Source organism: Perissodus microlepis, chromosome 22, assembly GCF_051167445.1.
Source record: "Perissodus microlepis isolate ML-2025 ecotype Zambia chromosome 22, ASM5116744v1, whole genome shotgun sequence".
Taxonomy (NCBI): Eukaryota; Metazoa; Chordata; class Actinopteri; order Cichliformes; family Cichlidae; genus Perissodus; species Perissodus microlepis.
The window spans coordinates 17,491,096-17,505,692 of NC_140481.1; the positions used below are offsets into that span (position 1 = coordinate 17,491,096).

General features: G+C 40.0%; 3 protein-coding genes across 4 annotated transcripts; 1 reads left to right on the forward strand and 2 right to left on the reverse strand.

Annotated features, from left to right (window-relative positions):
• Positions 1–347: 347 nt before the first annotated feature.
• Positions 348–3,155, reverse strand: gatad1 (GATA zinc finger domain containing 1). The gene is made up of 5 exons (XM_084919061.1): positions 2,667–3,155; positions 1,717–1,839; positions 1,575–1,634; positions 1,269–1,452; positions 348–1,182 (listed from the first exon to the last, which is right to left on the reverse strand). The coding sequence occupies exons 1-5, from the start codon at positions 2,844–2,846 to the stop codon at positions 992–994; spliced, it is 738 nt and encodes a 245-aa protein (XP_084775187.1). The 5' UTR covers positions 2,847–3,155; the 3' UTR covers positions 348–991.
• Positions 3,156–3,783: 628 nt separating this feature from the next.
• On the forward strand, positions 3,784–8,620 carry chrac1 (chromatin accessibility complex subunit 1). The gene is made up of 3 exons (XM_084919064.1): positions 3,784–4,052; positions 4,173–4,299; positions 7,690–8,620. Exons 1-3 carry the CDS (start codon positions 3,894–3,896, stop codon positions 7,770–7,772), a joined length of 369 nt encoding a protein of 122 aa, XP_084775190.1. The 5' UTR covers positions 3,784–3,893; the 3' UTR covers positions 7,773–8,620.
• A 785-nt stretch (positions 8,621–9,405) lies between these two features.
• LOC146362887 (uncharacterized) lies at positions 9,406–14,591 on the reverse strand. Of its 2 annotated transcripts, none has more exons than XM_084919063.1 (3): positions 12,287–14,591; positions 11,223–11,777; positions 9,406–10,230 (listed from the first exon to the last, which is right to left on the reverse strand). In XM_084919063.1, exons 2-3 carry the CDS (start codon positions 11,768–11,770, stop codon positions 10,089–10,091), a joined length of 690 nt encoding a protein of 229 aa, XP_084775189.1. In that variant the 5' UTR covers positions 11,771–11,777; positions 12,287–14,591; the 3' UTR covers positions 9,406–10,088. The 2 variants fall into 2 exon arrangements, with proteins under 2 accessions (XP_084775189.1, XP_084775188.1); XM_084919062.1 differs by having other exon boundaries at positions 11,223–11,781.
• Positions 14,592–14,597: the final 6 nt, after the last annotated feature.

The window sequence follows — 14,597 nt, forward strand, 5'->3', positions numbered from 1 at the left end:
GACCCAACCTTACGTCTGTAAATCAAAGTAACAGTGTGTTTATTGTTAAACGACTCTGAACAGCATCCGACTGAGAAACGGACACAAACCACCGACTTAAAGACTTTACAATGAGACGTTCACGGTCAAGAGCTTAACTGACACAAGTGGCTTTATTCCAGTCTTTAGACACCACCAGTCTAACATTTTGACATAAATCAAACGTGACATTTGTTTAATCAGGATGCTGGAGCAAAAACCAACCAGATCTCTCTGTTAATGTTTTTTTTAAAACATTTATTTATATCAGTTTAAAAAAAAAAAAAAAAAAAAAAAAGGAACAAAAGAAAAATCACAGGCAACAGTAGTGATGGAAAAGAGCTTTTTGTTTATTATCAAATACAAAAGTAACATTTTTATGTAAACTTGTTTCTACCACTGAAAAAAAAAAAAAAAAAAAAAGTGGTGTAAACAAGCTTCCATATGTTTCAGCATCACAGCTTGTGAATAACACAAAGCAATAAGACATCATTACCATCAACTTACAACTCGCCTTCAAATGTGAAGTAATGATCAGAAAACCCCAAAATCATTATCTCCTTAATAAATGAAGGAATCTCTGTATGCATTTGTCGTCTGTTCTCCTTCCAACTTGGCGGGTGTATGGACTGGAGGCAGTGCCAAGTTTGAAGTAATTCGGGGGGTGTCTCATTTGTGACGCTTCTTCCTGTTACTAGTCATTGAAAGACCCCGTCGTTCCTGTTGCTAGGCGTCACTAAAAACAAATGTCACATTTCAGACCGTCCTGTGTCCTCACAGATGACACAGTCCTCCCAGATATCAGTGTTTATTACATTTAAACCTTATTTACATTTAAACCTCCACTGACTGCAACATCTACCTCTGCAGATGCTCTGCTGATGTGCTGGCGACTGCTGACCCTGCACTAGCATCATGTGAATGTACATTTATTTCTTTAAGAACAGAGTCCATGTCTTTAATCACAGTCCCACTAACTGTTGGCACTGACAGACTCTTTGACAGTGTGGGCCGGTGTGGGTCCTATGTGGGTCCAAATATAGCCTTTTTCTGGTCGTATTGGGATAGTAGGGAACGGGGTGCTCCGAGACTTGAAGTACTCAGAGGGGGCGTGGCACACAAACTCCAAATACTCCATCTTTCTGGGCAGATCCTCCTCTGGACCTATTGCAAAACATTTTTGTTTGGTTTTTAAAGCTTAAATGAACAAATTCCACTAGAGCACTGCATGATCCAGAATAACTGCTCACCAACAATATAGGTGCCAGGATCGAACTGGTCCTTTGGGCTGGCTTGAGTGGGGATGAGCCACGTCAGTGCTGCACTTTTTTCACAGTACTGATCCTGCACAAAGCCTCGAATCTGAGCATAGTAAGGCTTCCCATCTTCTTCATCTGTTACCTTAATCACGTCTCCTATCTGGTAGTATACACCCTGTGATATATTGACAGTGATAAAGGATTAAGGTTAATTGATATAATTAATGCTTTAAAAAGATCAGACCAGTTTCAAGTGAAAGTATTGTTTCTCATGCTTTGCAACAATAAACACCGTACCTTATAAAATATGGATTCTGACGTGATGATAGTCGCTACAGATTCTGGTGCTTTGATTGGCTAAAAGGTTGGCACACACAAGGGTCAAATGCATGAACTCAACAAGAAAGAAGAAAAATCAAATTTACATTATCAAACGTACATTTTTGAGTTTAAATATGTGTCGTCTTCCTTTTCCTTTGGTTGAGACTTTTTTCTCTGATGCAGGAGCTTTGTACTTGGTGCTTCTCAGACGTGCAGACCTCCTGTGGATCTCCTGCTTGGACTATAGACAAACACAAGAAGGGATTGGACAATTGACTGCAGCTTGTCAGTTGAAGAAGATGATGAAAAATAAACAATGAGACAATACTAAGACCAGTACTAACAACTATCAGTTTGTTTGTTTGTTAACTGATTAATCACTTAATGTGAAAAATATTTCAGTAAAATGTGAAGCTATGTAATGTTTAAGGCATATATAGTTTTACCCTTCAAGTTTGATCTCACTTGACAACAGATTGCTATATTACCAATTTTAATTAAAAATAAGGGTTTAAATGATCTTGGGGGTTTGTTGAGATGTTTCGCCTCTCTTAAAGATTTAAATACTTTCACTTTGTACAACACAAATGACTTTCATTTGAAGCATTATTTTTTTATGTTCTACCATCTGTATTTCGCACAGGCTGCTGCACAAGAGCCTGAAAGTTGTGCCCAGTGCTTTCTCAGGCAGTTATTATGATCAAATCTGCGACACCACATGTAAAACTCCTGGAGTCACACCGGCTTGTTTCTGTTAAACTGTTTTACACATGAACAGTGAAGACTACAGTCTTGAAATGAGACCTGTGCTCTTCTAATAACTTCAAAAAAAACCCCACAGTGATCGTCAGTATTTAAACTGAAATGGAAAACCTTCCTAATTCAGCTCAGCGTGGTCTCCGAGAGCGCTATTATATTTTCCCTGTAGGATTATCTGTGAATGATGCAGCTGCAATGTCTGCACACAGCTCCACCAGTCTAAAAAAAGAGCCCGAAGACAAACTCGTGAGGCTTTACACCATCACAAACAGGCCTGGCTCTAATCTAGACACACTGGGTTTCACTGACCTGTTTCCCTCCGCCATTGCTGGGCTGAGTGATGGAGGACAGGGAGGGTCCTGACGCCCCGCCGCTGGCGCTCTTTCCCGTGCAGCTGTTACACAGGATCTCTCCCTGGTTTCCTTTCTTCCACATCGAAGAAGAATTAGTCTTGCAAACGGCGCAACATGGTTTCAAACCCAGCGGCATCGTGGCCGCTTCTTAAAACGACGCCGGTGGGCGAAGAAACAACACAGAACTCAGTGATAGGATGAAGATGCTCCGTTTGTGTGGCTGTGACTCTGGTAGAGAGGCTGAAATCTTCCTTCTGGGGCAGTTCGACTTAAAACAAACAGGTATGGCTCTGAGTTACTTACGAGAACAGCCACATTGATCAGAAACCTGGATTGTTTATATCTGTAGCCCATTTATAGCCACTACTAGCGGCACCATTCTTCTTCTGCGCTGGCGCCTGCCATCAGTTCTTCTTCTTTGGTTTAGATTTAGGTACATGACTAAATTATGCGACGCCACTGGACTGGAGGACACAACGCTAATAGACGCAGGCGAGCTTGTGAGAGTGTGAAGATGTTGATTAATTTTAACCAATCGTGTTGTGGTAGTGATAAATCACGATTGGTTAAAACAACACAATGAGTAGGTAATATGTTTAGCTGTTTTTCTTAGATGTATAATGTATAAATTATTTATTAATTTGCCCGCTTGCACAAAATGAGTCTTACCTTTCCACTTTTTACTAACTTAATTTTTCTTTTACTTTTTCCGCTTTTTTGAAATCATTGTTGTATAGGTAAATTTTGATGTATAATGCCCTCACTATGCACCTGTGGCACTGCTGTTTATTTATTGTAAGTTGTACTATTTTTATTCATTATTCTGCTGTAACAAAGTAATTTCCATCCATCTATCCATCCATCCGTGTACAAAGATTCAAGATAAATGATCTATCTATCTATCTATCTATCTATCTATCTATCTATCTATCTATCTATCTATCTATCTATCTATCTATCTATCTATCTATCTATCTATCTATCTATCTATCTATCTATCTATCTATCTATCTATCTATCTATCTAAACCATTTTTAACCAAAGTGCCTCCTCTTCAGCAGGGGGCGATGTTACAGCGTCGAGTCCGCCAGACGGTTTTAATCTGGTCAGACGAAGAAGAAACAAACCGCGTCACAGTTCAAAACAATACTTGGAAGTTCCGCTTGTCTCGCGCCCTGTCCTTATGAAGATGTCTCATAACAGCTCAGGAAAAGACGACCACGCGTCGGGCAGCAAAAAGCCGATCTCTCTACCGATATCCAGGGTGAGGCTGATCATGAAGAGCTCCCCTGATGTCTCCAGCATCAACCAGGACGCTCTTTTCCTCACCACCAAAGCTACAGTAAGCTAAACATCATCCGCAGCTCATTCATTTGCTAACACTTTTAGCACCGTTAGCTTGTCTAGGGCATGTGAGCTGAAGCAGCGCGTTTGTGTGTGTCTTCTGTTGTTATTGTTTTAGGAGCTGTTTGTACAACACCTGGCTCTATCCTCCTTTAACAACGGCTCAGGGAAGGAAACAAACACCCTGTCGTACAGCGACCTGGCCAACACCGCTCAGGAGACGGAGACTTTCCACTTTCTCACAGGTGAGAAGCACCTGCAGGCACCTCGGCGGTCCTATGATGCACCAGCTGGTTACAGATTATACCAAAGACTGCACAGAGTCCAGATTGTTAGAAACAGTGAATTAATACCTCCCCCGTTGCTCCACGCACTGACTCACACAACGCCCGAATAAAAGTCAGCACAATGTCTGAATCGATTAATTTCCTGTTTCACACGATGTCTGAACCTACCTGCAGTGGCCTCACCCACAGTCTAAGAACTACTTTAATGATAATTGATCAGACTTTGGATTATTAAAGTGTTTAAGGTAGTTACATAACCCAGCATCAGCAAGTGTAGATAAATGGGAAACTGTTGTTCCGTTGTGGTTGTGTGTTTCCAGTTTCACGGGATTTATGCTTCTGTTTCAAATCTACACCATAGAAACGCCACCCTGAACATGTAACAGCTGTTCCATCACGTTATTGTCTCCCCTAAATAGCTTCTGTTGTATTTTGTGCACCTCTCAGGGCCATTGTAAGGGGCAAATATTAGGGCTGGGTATCGTCACTGATTTCTAGAATCGATTCAATTCCGATTCACAAGGTTGAATCAAATCGAATCGTGGATCGAATCGATTCGATTTGATTCAATTTGATTTGAATCTGGGAAATTTTGACAGTCAGAAATATTATAATTCAGATCAATACATTTACATATTTTTGTATCTATATAAAGGAAGCTGACACACGCAAGACTTTGTCAAAGGTGTGAGCATCACAGCAGATGCCTTTGTGTCAAAGTAGCTGAAGACAAAACACAGAAAAACATGAAGGTGGTTTTGCTGGCCTGGGATTTTATAAAAATATTCTGCAGTACATCAAAAACGAAAGAAAACCATTAATCAACATATAAACATTACCTCTGAAGTTACAGCGGTTTTATTAGAGACACGGCTAAGCATTTTGCATAATTTTAGAAAGTTTAAATTTGTTCAGTATTGAACGGCAGAAATTAGGTTTCTGCCGACAGCGCTGTAAACAACGGTAGACTTGTGCGTAACAAGCAAGCGAATAATGCAGAAAACAGATTTTTAGACCGGAAACTGATCTTGAAGTATACAGAGAGAGAGAGAGAGCTGTGCATGAAGTGTGATTTTATTGTGGTGGAAGCAAAACAGCAAAAGTCAGAGGGAATTCATGATGATGTTTATGTGAAGCTTAGTTTGGATCTTCTTTTGCTGCTGGTTCGGTCAATATTGTTTGGAGAGAGATAAAACTAACAGCTTTAGAATCAGCGCAAAAAGGGCGTAAACACACAGCGCGGACCCGCCGACAGATCAGAATCAGTGAGCTGTCAGCTTTCAGCCCCGACCGTGTCCGTGCCGTCAGGTGAGAAAGGCGACATCTCACTGATTCTGATCCGTCGGCGGGTCCGCGCTGTGTGTTTACGTCTTTGTGCAGAATCCGTGTTCCTGCTCTCATTTACTGTTTTAGCTGTTTGGTGGTTGTTGAAATTTTGTGAGGTTTCACCTGAGATTCTGGCATTTCGGGCAAAACAAATTTATATTAAAAAATCGATTCAGGATTTTAATGAATCGATTTCACGTTATCCAAGCCAGAATCGATTTTAATCAATAAATCGATTATAAAAACCCACCCCTAACAAATATGTATGTCTCCAAACAGAAAAACAAAAACAGAAAATAACTGACCGCAACAAAAAGGAAAAAAAAATATTTCTGTCATAGATGGTACTGCATATAAAACACTGGGACATCACCCTCAAGTAATAAACACATAAAACACCACAAAAGCATCAAGACTGGTAACAGCGTCAGCCACTTAAGTACATTACCCTGTAGGCTCTACAAAAATTCATCACAGAAGTCTAAAGGGCAAACTGTGGTTGAGCTGAGGTAGTATATTTGCAGTCCACTGGCAGCTTCAAACTACCTGTCTACCTGCAGAGAGCATCTGCTGACAGATGCATCAAAAACATGTCATGTAACTGTTCTGTGGGTCTTTCTTGTGCTGCTGATGGTCCGTCACCTGGCTGTGGAAAAGAGCGAAGTTATAACATACAAAAACCCAAAGAGAAACTGGGTGTTAAAAGCAATCAAAAGTGTCAATTTCAGACATTGTCTTGATGTTTTTTCCCCCCTCATGCTTCTCCCGCTCCTGGCCGGCCTGTTAGCATGTGACCCTTGCAAAGCGAGCATTGGTTGACAGCCCTTGTCTGTAGGATCTCTATGGTCAAATACCACAACAAACGGACACAATTCCATAAATTAAGCACAAGCAGGAGGAGTCCATCAGGAACGGCATCTGATAAAACATTTGTGCCAAATCAAACACGCAGATCAATCCGCTATGGTTATCCCTTAGGAAATAAGGGAGCAGCTCACAGTACATCCACCAGCTGAACACAAGAAGACCAGATTAATCAATGAATTAAAAAAAATAATTAAATTAACTGATTAAGAAAAGAATAAGTATTAGAAACACTGCTTGGTATAATGTAGTATAAACAAAAAGGCTCTAAAATCTCCATAAAACAAAAATTAATTTTAACAGTTTTAACAAAAATCTAAAGTTGTAACCTTCATGAAAGGATGAGTTAGTTTAGCCAGCTTTACTTTAAGGATTATTTGAAGTAGCACTGTTTTTAAGTCTCTCAGGCACTGCTTTAACCCTTAAACACCATCAATAAGACTTTTATCTCTCTCATAACTTCATTTTATCTCCTGTGGTGTTTTTGGGTCTGTATCCAAACAGCTCACACTCACTCCTTTGTTACTTTTGAACGTCGGGCTGTCTGAATCCAGCGATTCAGGGGGTTTAAGGTGGAAATGCTCGGGCGTGTTGCTGCTCGTTTTGCCTGTGATATCTGCGGTACTTCTGGCTGCTCGATTGTTTTGGGAGAGGTCACCAGAGCGTGCATGTTTGGTTTGGCACAGAATTACACTGGCTGCCCTTCTTGATGGTTTCCTTCTAGCCATTTATCCAGGCTGGGGGCAGAGACTAGGTGTACACATTCTGTGTCCCATTCTGTCGAGGCTTTGTAAGGCGAACATGTTAACCACTACATCGTGGAGCCACTTGTGCTCAGCATGCGTCTTCTGGACATATGATTATGTCAAGGTTTTAAAAATGGCTTTTCTGTAAAAACATTTTGTAAACAGTTTGTTATAATCTATATAAAGTGAAATATCAGATGAATTTTAAATATACAGAAGCTTAAACGTTAATGTGAAAGTAGATTTTAGTGCAGCTGTGCAGTGTGTCAACTTTTTGACAGCCAAGTTTAAAACCATTTGAGTCTTCCTAATACTCTTGAGTTAATATCACTCACTGACCAGCAACAAAAAATGAGATCTTTTCCTTCAACTATGCATTTTTACAATTTTTTTGCTTTGTTTTCCTGGACAGATATTCTGCCTAAGAAGATCCTGGCTCAAGATTACCTCAACTCTTTGGAGCAAATGCAAGAAGAAGAAGGAGCTGATTACTGAAACAGGAGGATGGTCCACATTTCCCATCTGGACAGATGTTATCGCATCTACTCTTCCAGCCTGTCGCCGAAAGCAAAGTGACCGTCAGTAAAAGACACTCGAACTCTCGAGTTCATCTTCAGGGCTTTTGTAAAAAGTTAGAGGACGTGGAACTAAACGCAAACTCACACGGGATCAATGTGAAATCAAGTGAAGACTCAAATTTCAAACTTCCCCCAACAGTAAATGAAGTTCAGCGACCCTTTTCTGCAAACTGACAGATATATTTTGTGTGAGCCAAAGTACTGTCATTACTAATATACGATGCAAACAGGAGTTCAGAACAAGTTTGCATATAAGCTTGTGTACTTAGACTGTTTATGGAGGTTCCCGGGTAGCACTGACTTAATTGGGCTGCTTGATTTGCGTGCACCGTTATCGGAAATGTTTCTGCATAACTGGCCAGTACGGACTTGTTCCACGTGAGCCAAGACATGGGAATCCAGCCCACGCAGCTGGAGCGCAGACGTCTTAGCTCCTGTGTTACTGTTGGCTTAAAAAAAAATAAGTGGGTGAAAACATTATTTTAAAGGTGCTGTGAAACATTGATCTCAAACTCAGATGTGCTGTTGCTACTGTTAACCATATATTCGTGTTTTGATTTGACTGTCAAGAACTTGAAATTTACCAGAAGTGAAAAACTACAAAACAACTGAACATGCTCTGAAGTTCAAAATAAAATCTCAGACTCTAACAGATGTAAATATTTAAAGTGTTTCAGCTTAGTCGGCATATCGCCCTCTGTGTATTTACAAATGTGTGGTTTAGATTTGATATTAAAATAAAAATTCATGCTGTTTTGTTTTGCACTGAACGTTTTTATTTTTTTTTAAAAATACCACAGTTTATGAATTTGGTGTGTTAAACCACTCGCGTACTCTCCTCTGAGCTCCTCGTGTTTCCTGCAGTTTAGAGGTTTAATGTGACCATGAAATCTTCATACCTTTGCAAACAGGTAATATAGAGCCATGGTAAGATTTACGATTTTTATTTGACCTATTGTACTGTGTCATCATTTCTTTAACAAAAACTAAACCAGAATACATAAGCAGCATGTTTTAAAGAAAAAGAAGTCCATAAAACTAAAGTGCACCCCATGATTTAGCAGCTTGTAGAACCACCTTTAGCAGGAATTAATCGTTTTCTGTATGACTGTCAATCTCTCATATCGGTATGGAGGAATTTTGACCCACTCTTCTTTATAACATTGCGTTGGTTCATTGAAGTTTGCAAAGACTCATTTATGCACAGCTCTCACAGCATTTCACTCATGTTGAGGTCCAAACTTTGTGCCTCTGCAGCACCTTGATTCTTGATTCTGCTCAACCCCCAAAGTGTTCCAGAGTCCAAATTCCCAAATAGCTCCACTTTGGTCTTGTCTGTCCAAAGATATCCTTTCAGACGTTATGCAAACCTAAGGCATGCTGCCATTTTCTTTTTAGAGAGAAAGGGTTTTTTCCTGGCAAACCTTCCAATAAACACCACACATGTTCAGGCTTTGTCTAATTGTACTGTCGTGAACTTAAACATTTAACATGCTGAGTGAGGCCTGTAGAGTGTGAGATGAAGCTCTTGGGTTTTTTGCAGTTTCTCTGAGAACTGACTTTGGAGTGAATTCACTGGGACGTCCACGCCTGGAACGACTGGCAACTGTCTTGAACGTTTTCCATTTGTGAATAATCTTTCTTACTGAAGAGTGATGGTATTCAGATTTTTTGAAAATGACCTCATAACCCTTCCCAGAATAATTGGCAGCAGCAGTCACTTCTGTTGCTGATGTATTACCTCCTTGGCATTGTGTAAACACGCACTTGAACACTTCAGACCACCATAAACGTCTTCTTTTATAGAGGTTCTCACACGTGCTGTTACTATTCCTATTAATTCCTATGGAAGCAATAAGAGTGTGCTTAGTTATTTTTATGCAATGTTTTTGCAGTATAGGTTAATTTCTATTAAATAAACAGTAATGTGTTTATTTTAAGAAATGCTACAATGTTCATTTTGTTCTGTTATGTCAAACGTTGACTGTAAAACTAGACTTTACAACTCTGTGTTCATCAGAACTCCAAGAAAATGTGACATTTATTCATTTCTGCTGATTCTTGGTTACACGTTTTATTTTGGCAGGTGAGCTGGTGACATAATAAGGTGCAAATCAAGTGTGTTTTGTTCTCATTACAAACCACACTCATCCTGAGCATGCATGCATGGGCTACATCGTTATGAGACATTCATATCATATAAATACAATTCAAAAAGGGGTTTCCAGCATCGTCAGTGATGGATGAGTTTTCTAAGCCGAAGCTGTACATTGAGAAGCGTCGCCTCCAAAGTGGAAAACCTCTCTTCCAGGTGGTTAGCCATGCGGTCTCTGCCTTCGAGAGCATCCCTCGTATTTGCGAGATGCTCCTTCATGCTGCATGGGATGAAAAATCACAAGCAAACACGACAAGAAGTCAAGTTTGAACAATTCCCTCAAATGCTCACATCTAATAGAGCCGAATGTCCAAACTTTCAATTTATATTTGTGCCAGAGCCTCGTCTCAACCAGATGTCCAGACAGATGTGTGCAGGGAAATACTGGAAATGACTCAGATTGGCTGTAAGCTGTTTTCACTCAGCATGTTAAGCAGTTAAACACTGGTCCAGAGTTCCCCAGAACCTCACTAATAATAATTTAGGACAAACCCCCAACAACTGGCCTTGGATCACTTTTTGGATCCAAGCCCAGCTGGAAATGTAGCTGCTTTACTTCTTTAATATGTGGCTCAAAGTTGCATCTACTCTGTACTAAGTACAGTAGATGAAGTCTGTCTATAAATATGCCAAAACCCTGATTAAAGCACCAGATTTTGCATCATTAAAGAAGAAATCAGGGGATAAGCATTAATTTTCTCTGCATGAAACCAAGTACTGCACTGCATTTTAAAATGAGCAATGGAAGACATCATGGCGTGGTTTCACAAGAGCAAGAAAAAGGGGTTAAAACTGTTTCTTACTGCCACTGCTTATATTATCTCTATGTAGCATTAATATCACTTTGACTTTCAGATCAATCCATAGACCTTGAGGGCAAGGTCGGAGGCCAACTATGACATGTTTTAAATCATTATACAGTACTTTCTATATATTGACAACACACTGCCCGCTTAGAATCATAGCTTCTAAGTTTTAAGGCTTTTTGTCGGTTTTTGGCCAATAAATCATTAAATTGACATTGAAGACCTCAGTAGATGTAAATTTTAATTCATGGGGTGTGACATGACCCCACTCTAAACCTACAGAGTATTCATTTAAAACTTTAATAACATATAATAATATATAGCCTATTTTATAGTATTCACCTCTCCACCCACCCGCGGATCTCGGGTTATTCCTCCTGAATTCTCCACTGTTATTGTTTCTTACCTTGTAAAGACACCCCGCTCCTTGCCCTCTTTCCTCTTCTCTGCCAGAGAGACAAACACGGTCTCCACGCTTTGTATAGTTTCGGTCACTTTCTGGTGGTCTGATCGGATCCCCTGGACCTCCTCTCTAGCTTGGTGGTCATAGGACAGCCCTTCCTCCTCCACCCCGCTGGAGGTGGACACCGCCTGCAGGGCGGCCCTGTTCTGCAAAACAAGCAGACGAGACCTGGCAAACTCTTTGGGTCCTGCTATGTTTTCCCAGCAGATTGGAGATGATGGAGGGAGCCAGAAGCGCTGCGTGCAGTTGACTGGCTTTTCTGAGGACTCTGTTGTGAAGGGGCTGTCAGCAGGGAAGCTGTGGAGCAGGTGCAGAAGAGACGATCCAGAGCCCCACTCCCAGTCCTCGAAATCCGACTCCCCTGACCCTTGCTCAGGGGGGAAACTAGGAGGAGGACTTGCTGGTCCTCCATCCTCTGCTGGAGAACAGATCCCCAACAGGAGACAGAAGGACAGGAAGAGCCAAGCCCTGCTAACTGTCCCCTGGAGCATCTCCAAACTGGCTGCATCAAAAAGAAAAAGACTTAGACACGGAGGAATCACCATTCAGTATGATTATTATCAAGTATTCTCATACTTAAGCTTCCTGTACAAGAGAAAACTACTGTGTGAAGGGCAAGAAATTTCTACTGATCAATAGAAACATGCAAAATAACACTGAGACCTCTTGATTGCATGCATTCAATGACATAACATTCAAAATAAAAGCATGAAGTTTATTATGTTAAGTTCAATAGCAAATAAGCTTAAATAAATTTCTTAATAAATTACACAAAAAAATAAATCCAATACAAAACCAGAGAACATACATTTGTGTTTTTTCTCCTGCAGTTTAACCGGAAATTTGCCTCAGTTTGGTAGCGTCATAGTTGGCAACAAATCAAAACTGCAAACGCATCACTGAAGGAAATCCTGAACTCCAGATCACCGCGATGTTTTTTTTTTGTTTTGTTTTACGGATGTGATGCGAATTTTCATTCTAAGATGACTTTTGTTCAGCGGTCTTACCTTACAGAGAGAGTACAGAGCAGTCTCTGTTTGTGCGTAGTGGCGCTCCTCTGGTGCCTGCAGCCGTCGGAAAAAATGAGTCGTTCACTGCAGACTGTTACATGCAATCTGAATCACTTTTACTGGCCCGGTAACAGCAGAATCAGGAGCTTGGATTTTCTCTCAGTGGAAGGGGATGGGATGGGAGATTGTAAAATGCATGTGAGGTGTGGGTTACAGTAAAAGCTCCCTGCTGGAGGGAGAGAGCGCCATTATCTGCATCGTATCCCTGATTTGAAGTGTATTTATTTCTTTGTGAGCTTCATTTTCTATGCTCATTTGTGCTTTTTTTTTGGTTTTTAGAAGTGAAGACTTTTTAATTTGAGTGGCAGGGGGAGAAGGAGGTGCGATGCTCTGGGTATTTATGAGCCATTTACAACATCCAAAACAGCTACAGCAAAACGCTCGAATTAAAACACCAAATCTGCTTCTTAAACTTGCTGGTCTGAAACCATCCCTGAGTTACATTTGAACACGATGGTGTCCTGCAGTTACTGGAGAGAAAAGAGTTTCAAAAAGTACCCAGACTGTCCATGAGCTCAAAACTCATGCAGAGCATCTGTAGTTATTTAGCGAGTTTTTTGAATGACCAGAGAGTGGATCCACACAGCCTGAGGCTTTCACCCTGACATAAGCTGCAAGGAATGGGACACATTTTGGCACAAACAAGCCAGGGTTTTGCAATTTAAGGGGAATGACGAGCAGTTTTCTGAAAACAAACACTAAATTTAAGGATGAATTGTAAAACATAAAAAGGGTGGGACTTAAAAACATTACACCACCATGAGATCTTGTTTATGCAATAAATCACTGGTTTGGCTTAAGTTTGCCTGCTGCCTCGCAAAGTAAAGTTTTAAAGGTATTCACTGGGTATTTTAGTAAAATGTGAAAATAACATGACAATAATAAGAAGTCAAATAAAGTTAAAATATGAATTCCAGTTTATTTACATGGTTCAGTAACACTTCATTTATTTTAATCTGTTTGACTACTTTTATAGTAATTTTGTATCTTTATACTGTTGTTGTCACCAGAAAGTGACCTAATGTGACTTTGACCTTATTTTAAAAAACAACACTAATATTCTCTTGATGCAGCAAAACACACGGGTGTGGAAAGATTTCACTTTATGAGCATGTGTGCTGGAAAATATTGTGATTTACTTTTAATTTATCTTTTTAGTGGGAGAGATTCTCTGAAAACAATTGGGATGCTGGAAAACATGTCGTCAGATGTTTAAAATGAGAAAGTGTATCTTTTTCAGTCAAACTGAAAAAGGAGTGCTGTTTAAAGTATGAACAATCGGCTCTATGAAGGCCATCTGTGTGGTTCACAGGTTTGTATAATTGTGTCCAAATGTTGTAAATACAGTGAAAAGCAAAGTCCAAAACTGACTCTGAAATAAAGAGAAATCTGACTCACAATACTTTGAAAATCCTGTCAAAAGCCCTGATCACTTGTATGTTTATGGATTTATTTTGGGGGGTTTTGTTATATCTGAGGCTATTACATTCCCAGAGTTTTTTCTTTTGTCATTCATACTACACTAAAGTAATAGATGCACAAAAATACAGAGATTTCTAAAAAAAAAAACCCAATTAATTAATTATGATTTATTAGTTATGACATACTCTCCTGTAGTTGCAATTGCAGGACAGTCTGAACAGTGAGCTATCAGAACCTTTTCCTGCAGTTTTGTAGTTTTCTGTAATGATTTCTTTCATTGACTACAGCAGCATTCCTTTATCATGTACAATCCTGTACTAAGACTTACCATTATAACTGCACTTCTTATTCTTATATTAAACGGGATTAAAAGTGCAGTTAACCATATTTACACAGGGAGAAAACGGGAGGTATGCTTAACAGTTACTTAGTTTTGGTACTCGTGGTCCTCCATATTGTAAAATGAGTTTGCCACCCCTGGTCTACATAAAAAACACAACACAGCGGGACTTTGCTGAGTGAACCTGACACCACAGCCGTGTATAAATAGTAAAATATGGGGCGAGCATGCTCTGTCTGCACTGCCCCGGACCTCAGTAATCCCACAGTGACATCTAGTGGCAACAGCCGTGAGTTGCTGCTTTTTCGTATCCCACCATTTAAACTCTCAAACTTTATCGTCACGTTTGGATTTCAGTCATGTCGTTATTATTCTTAGGCTCAAATATGAATTAATATGTATTTGGGGTATTAAATTTTTAAATCAATGCAGTTTATCAGGAAAAAATAAAAAAATTCCTTCAGTGTGCACCAGCATGAACTCTGC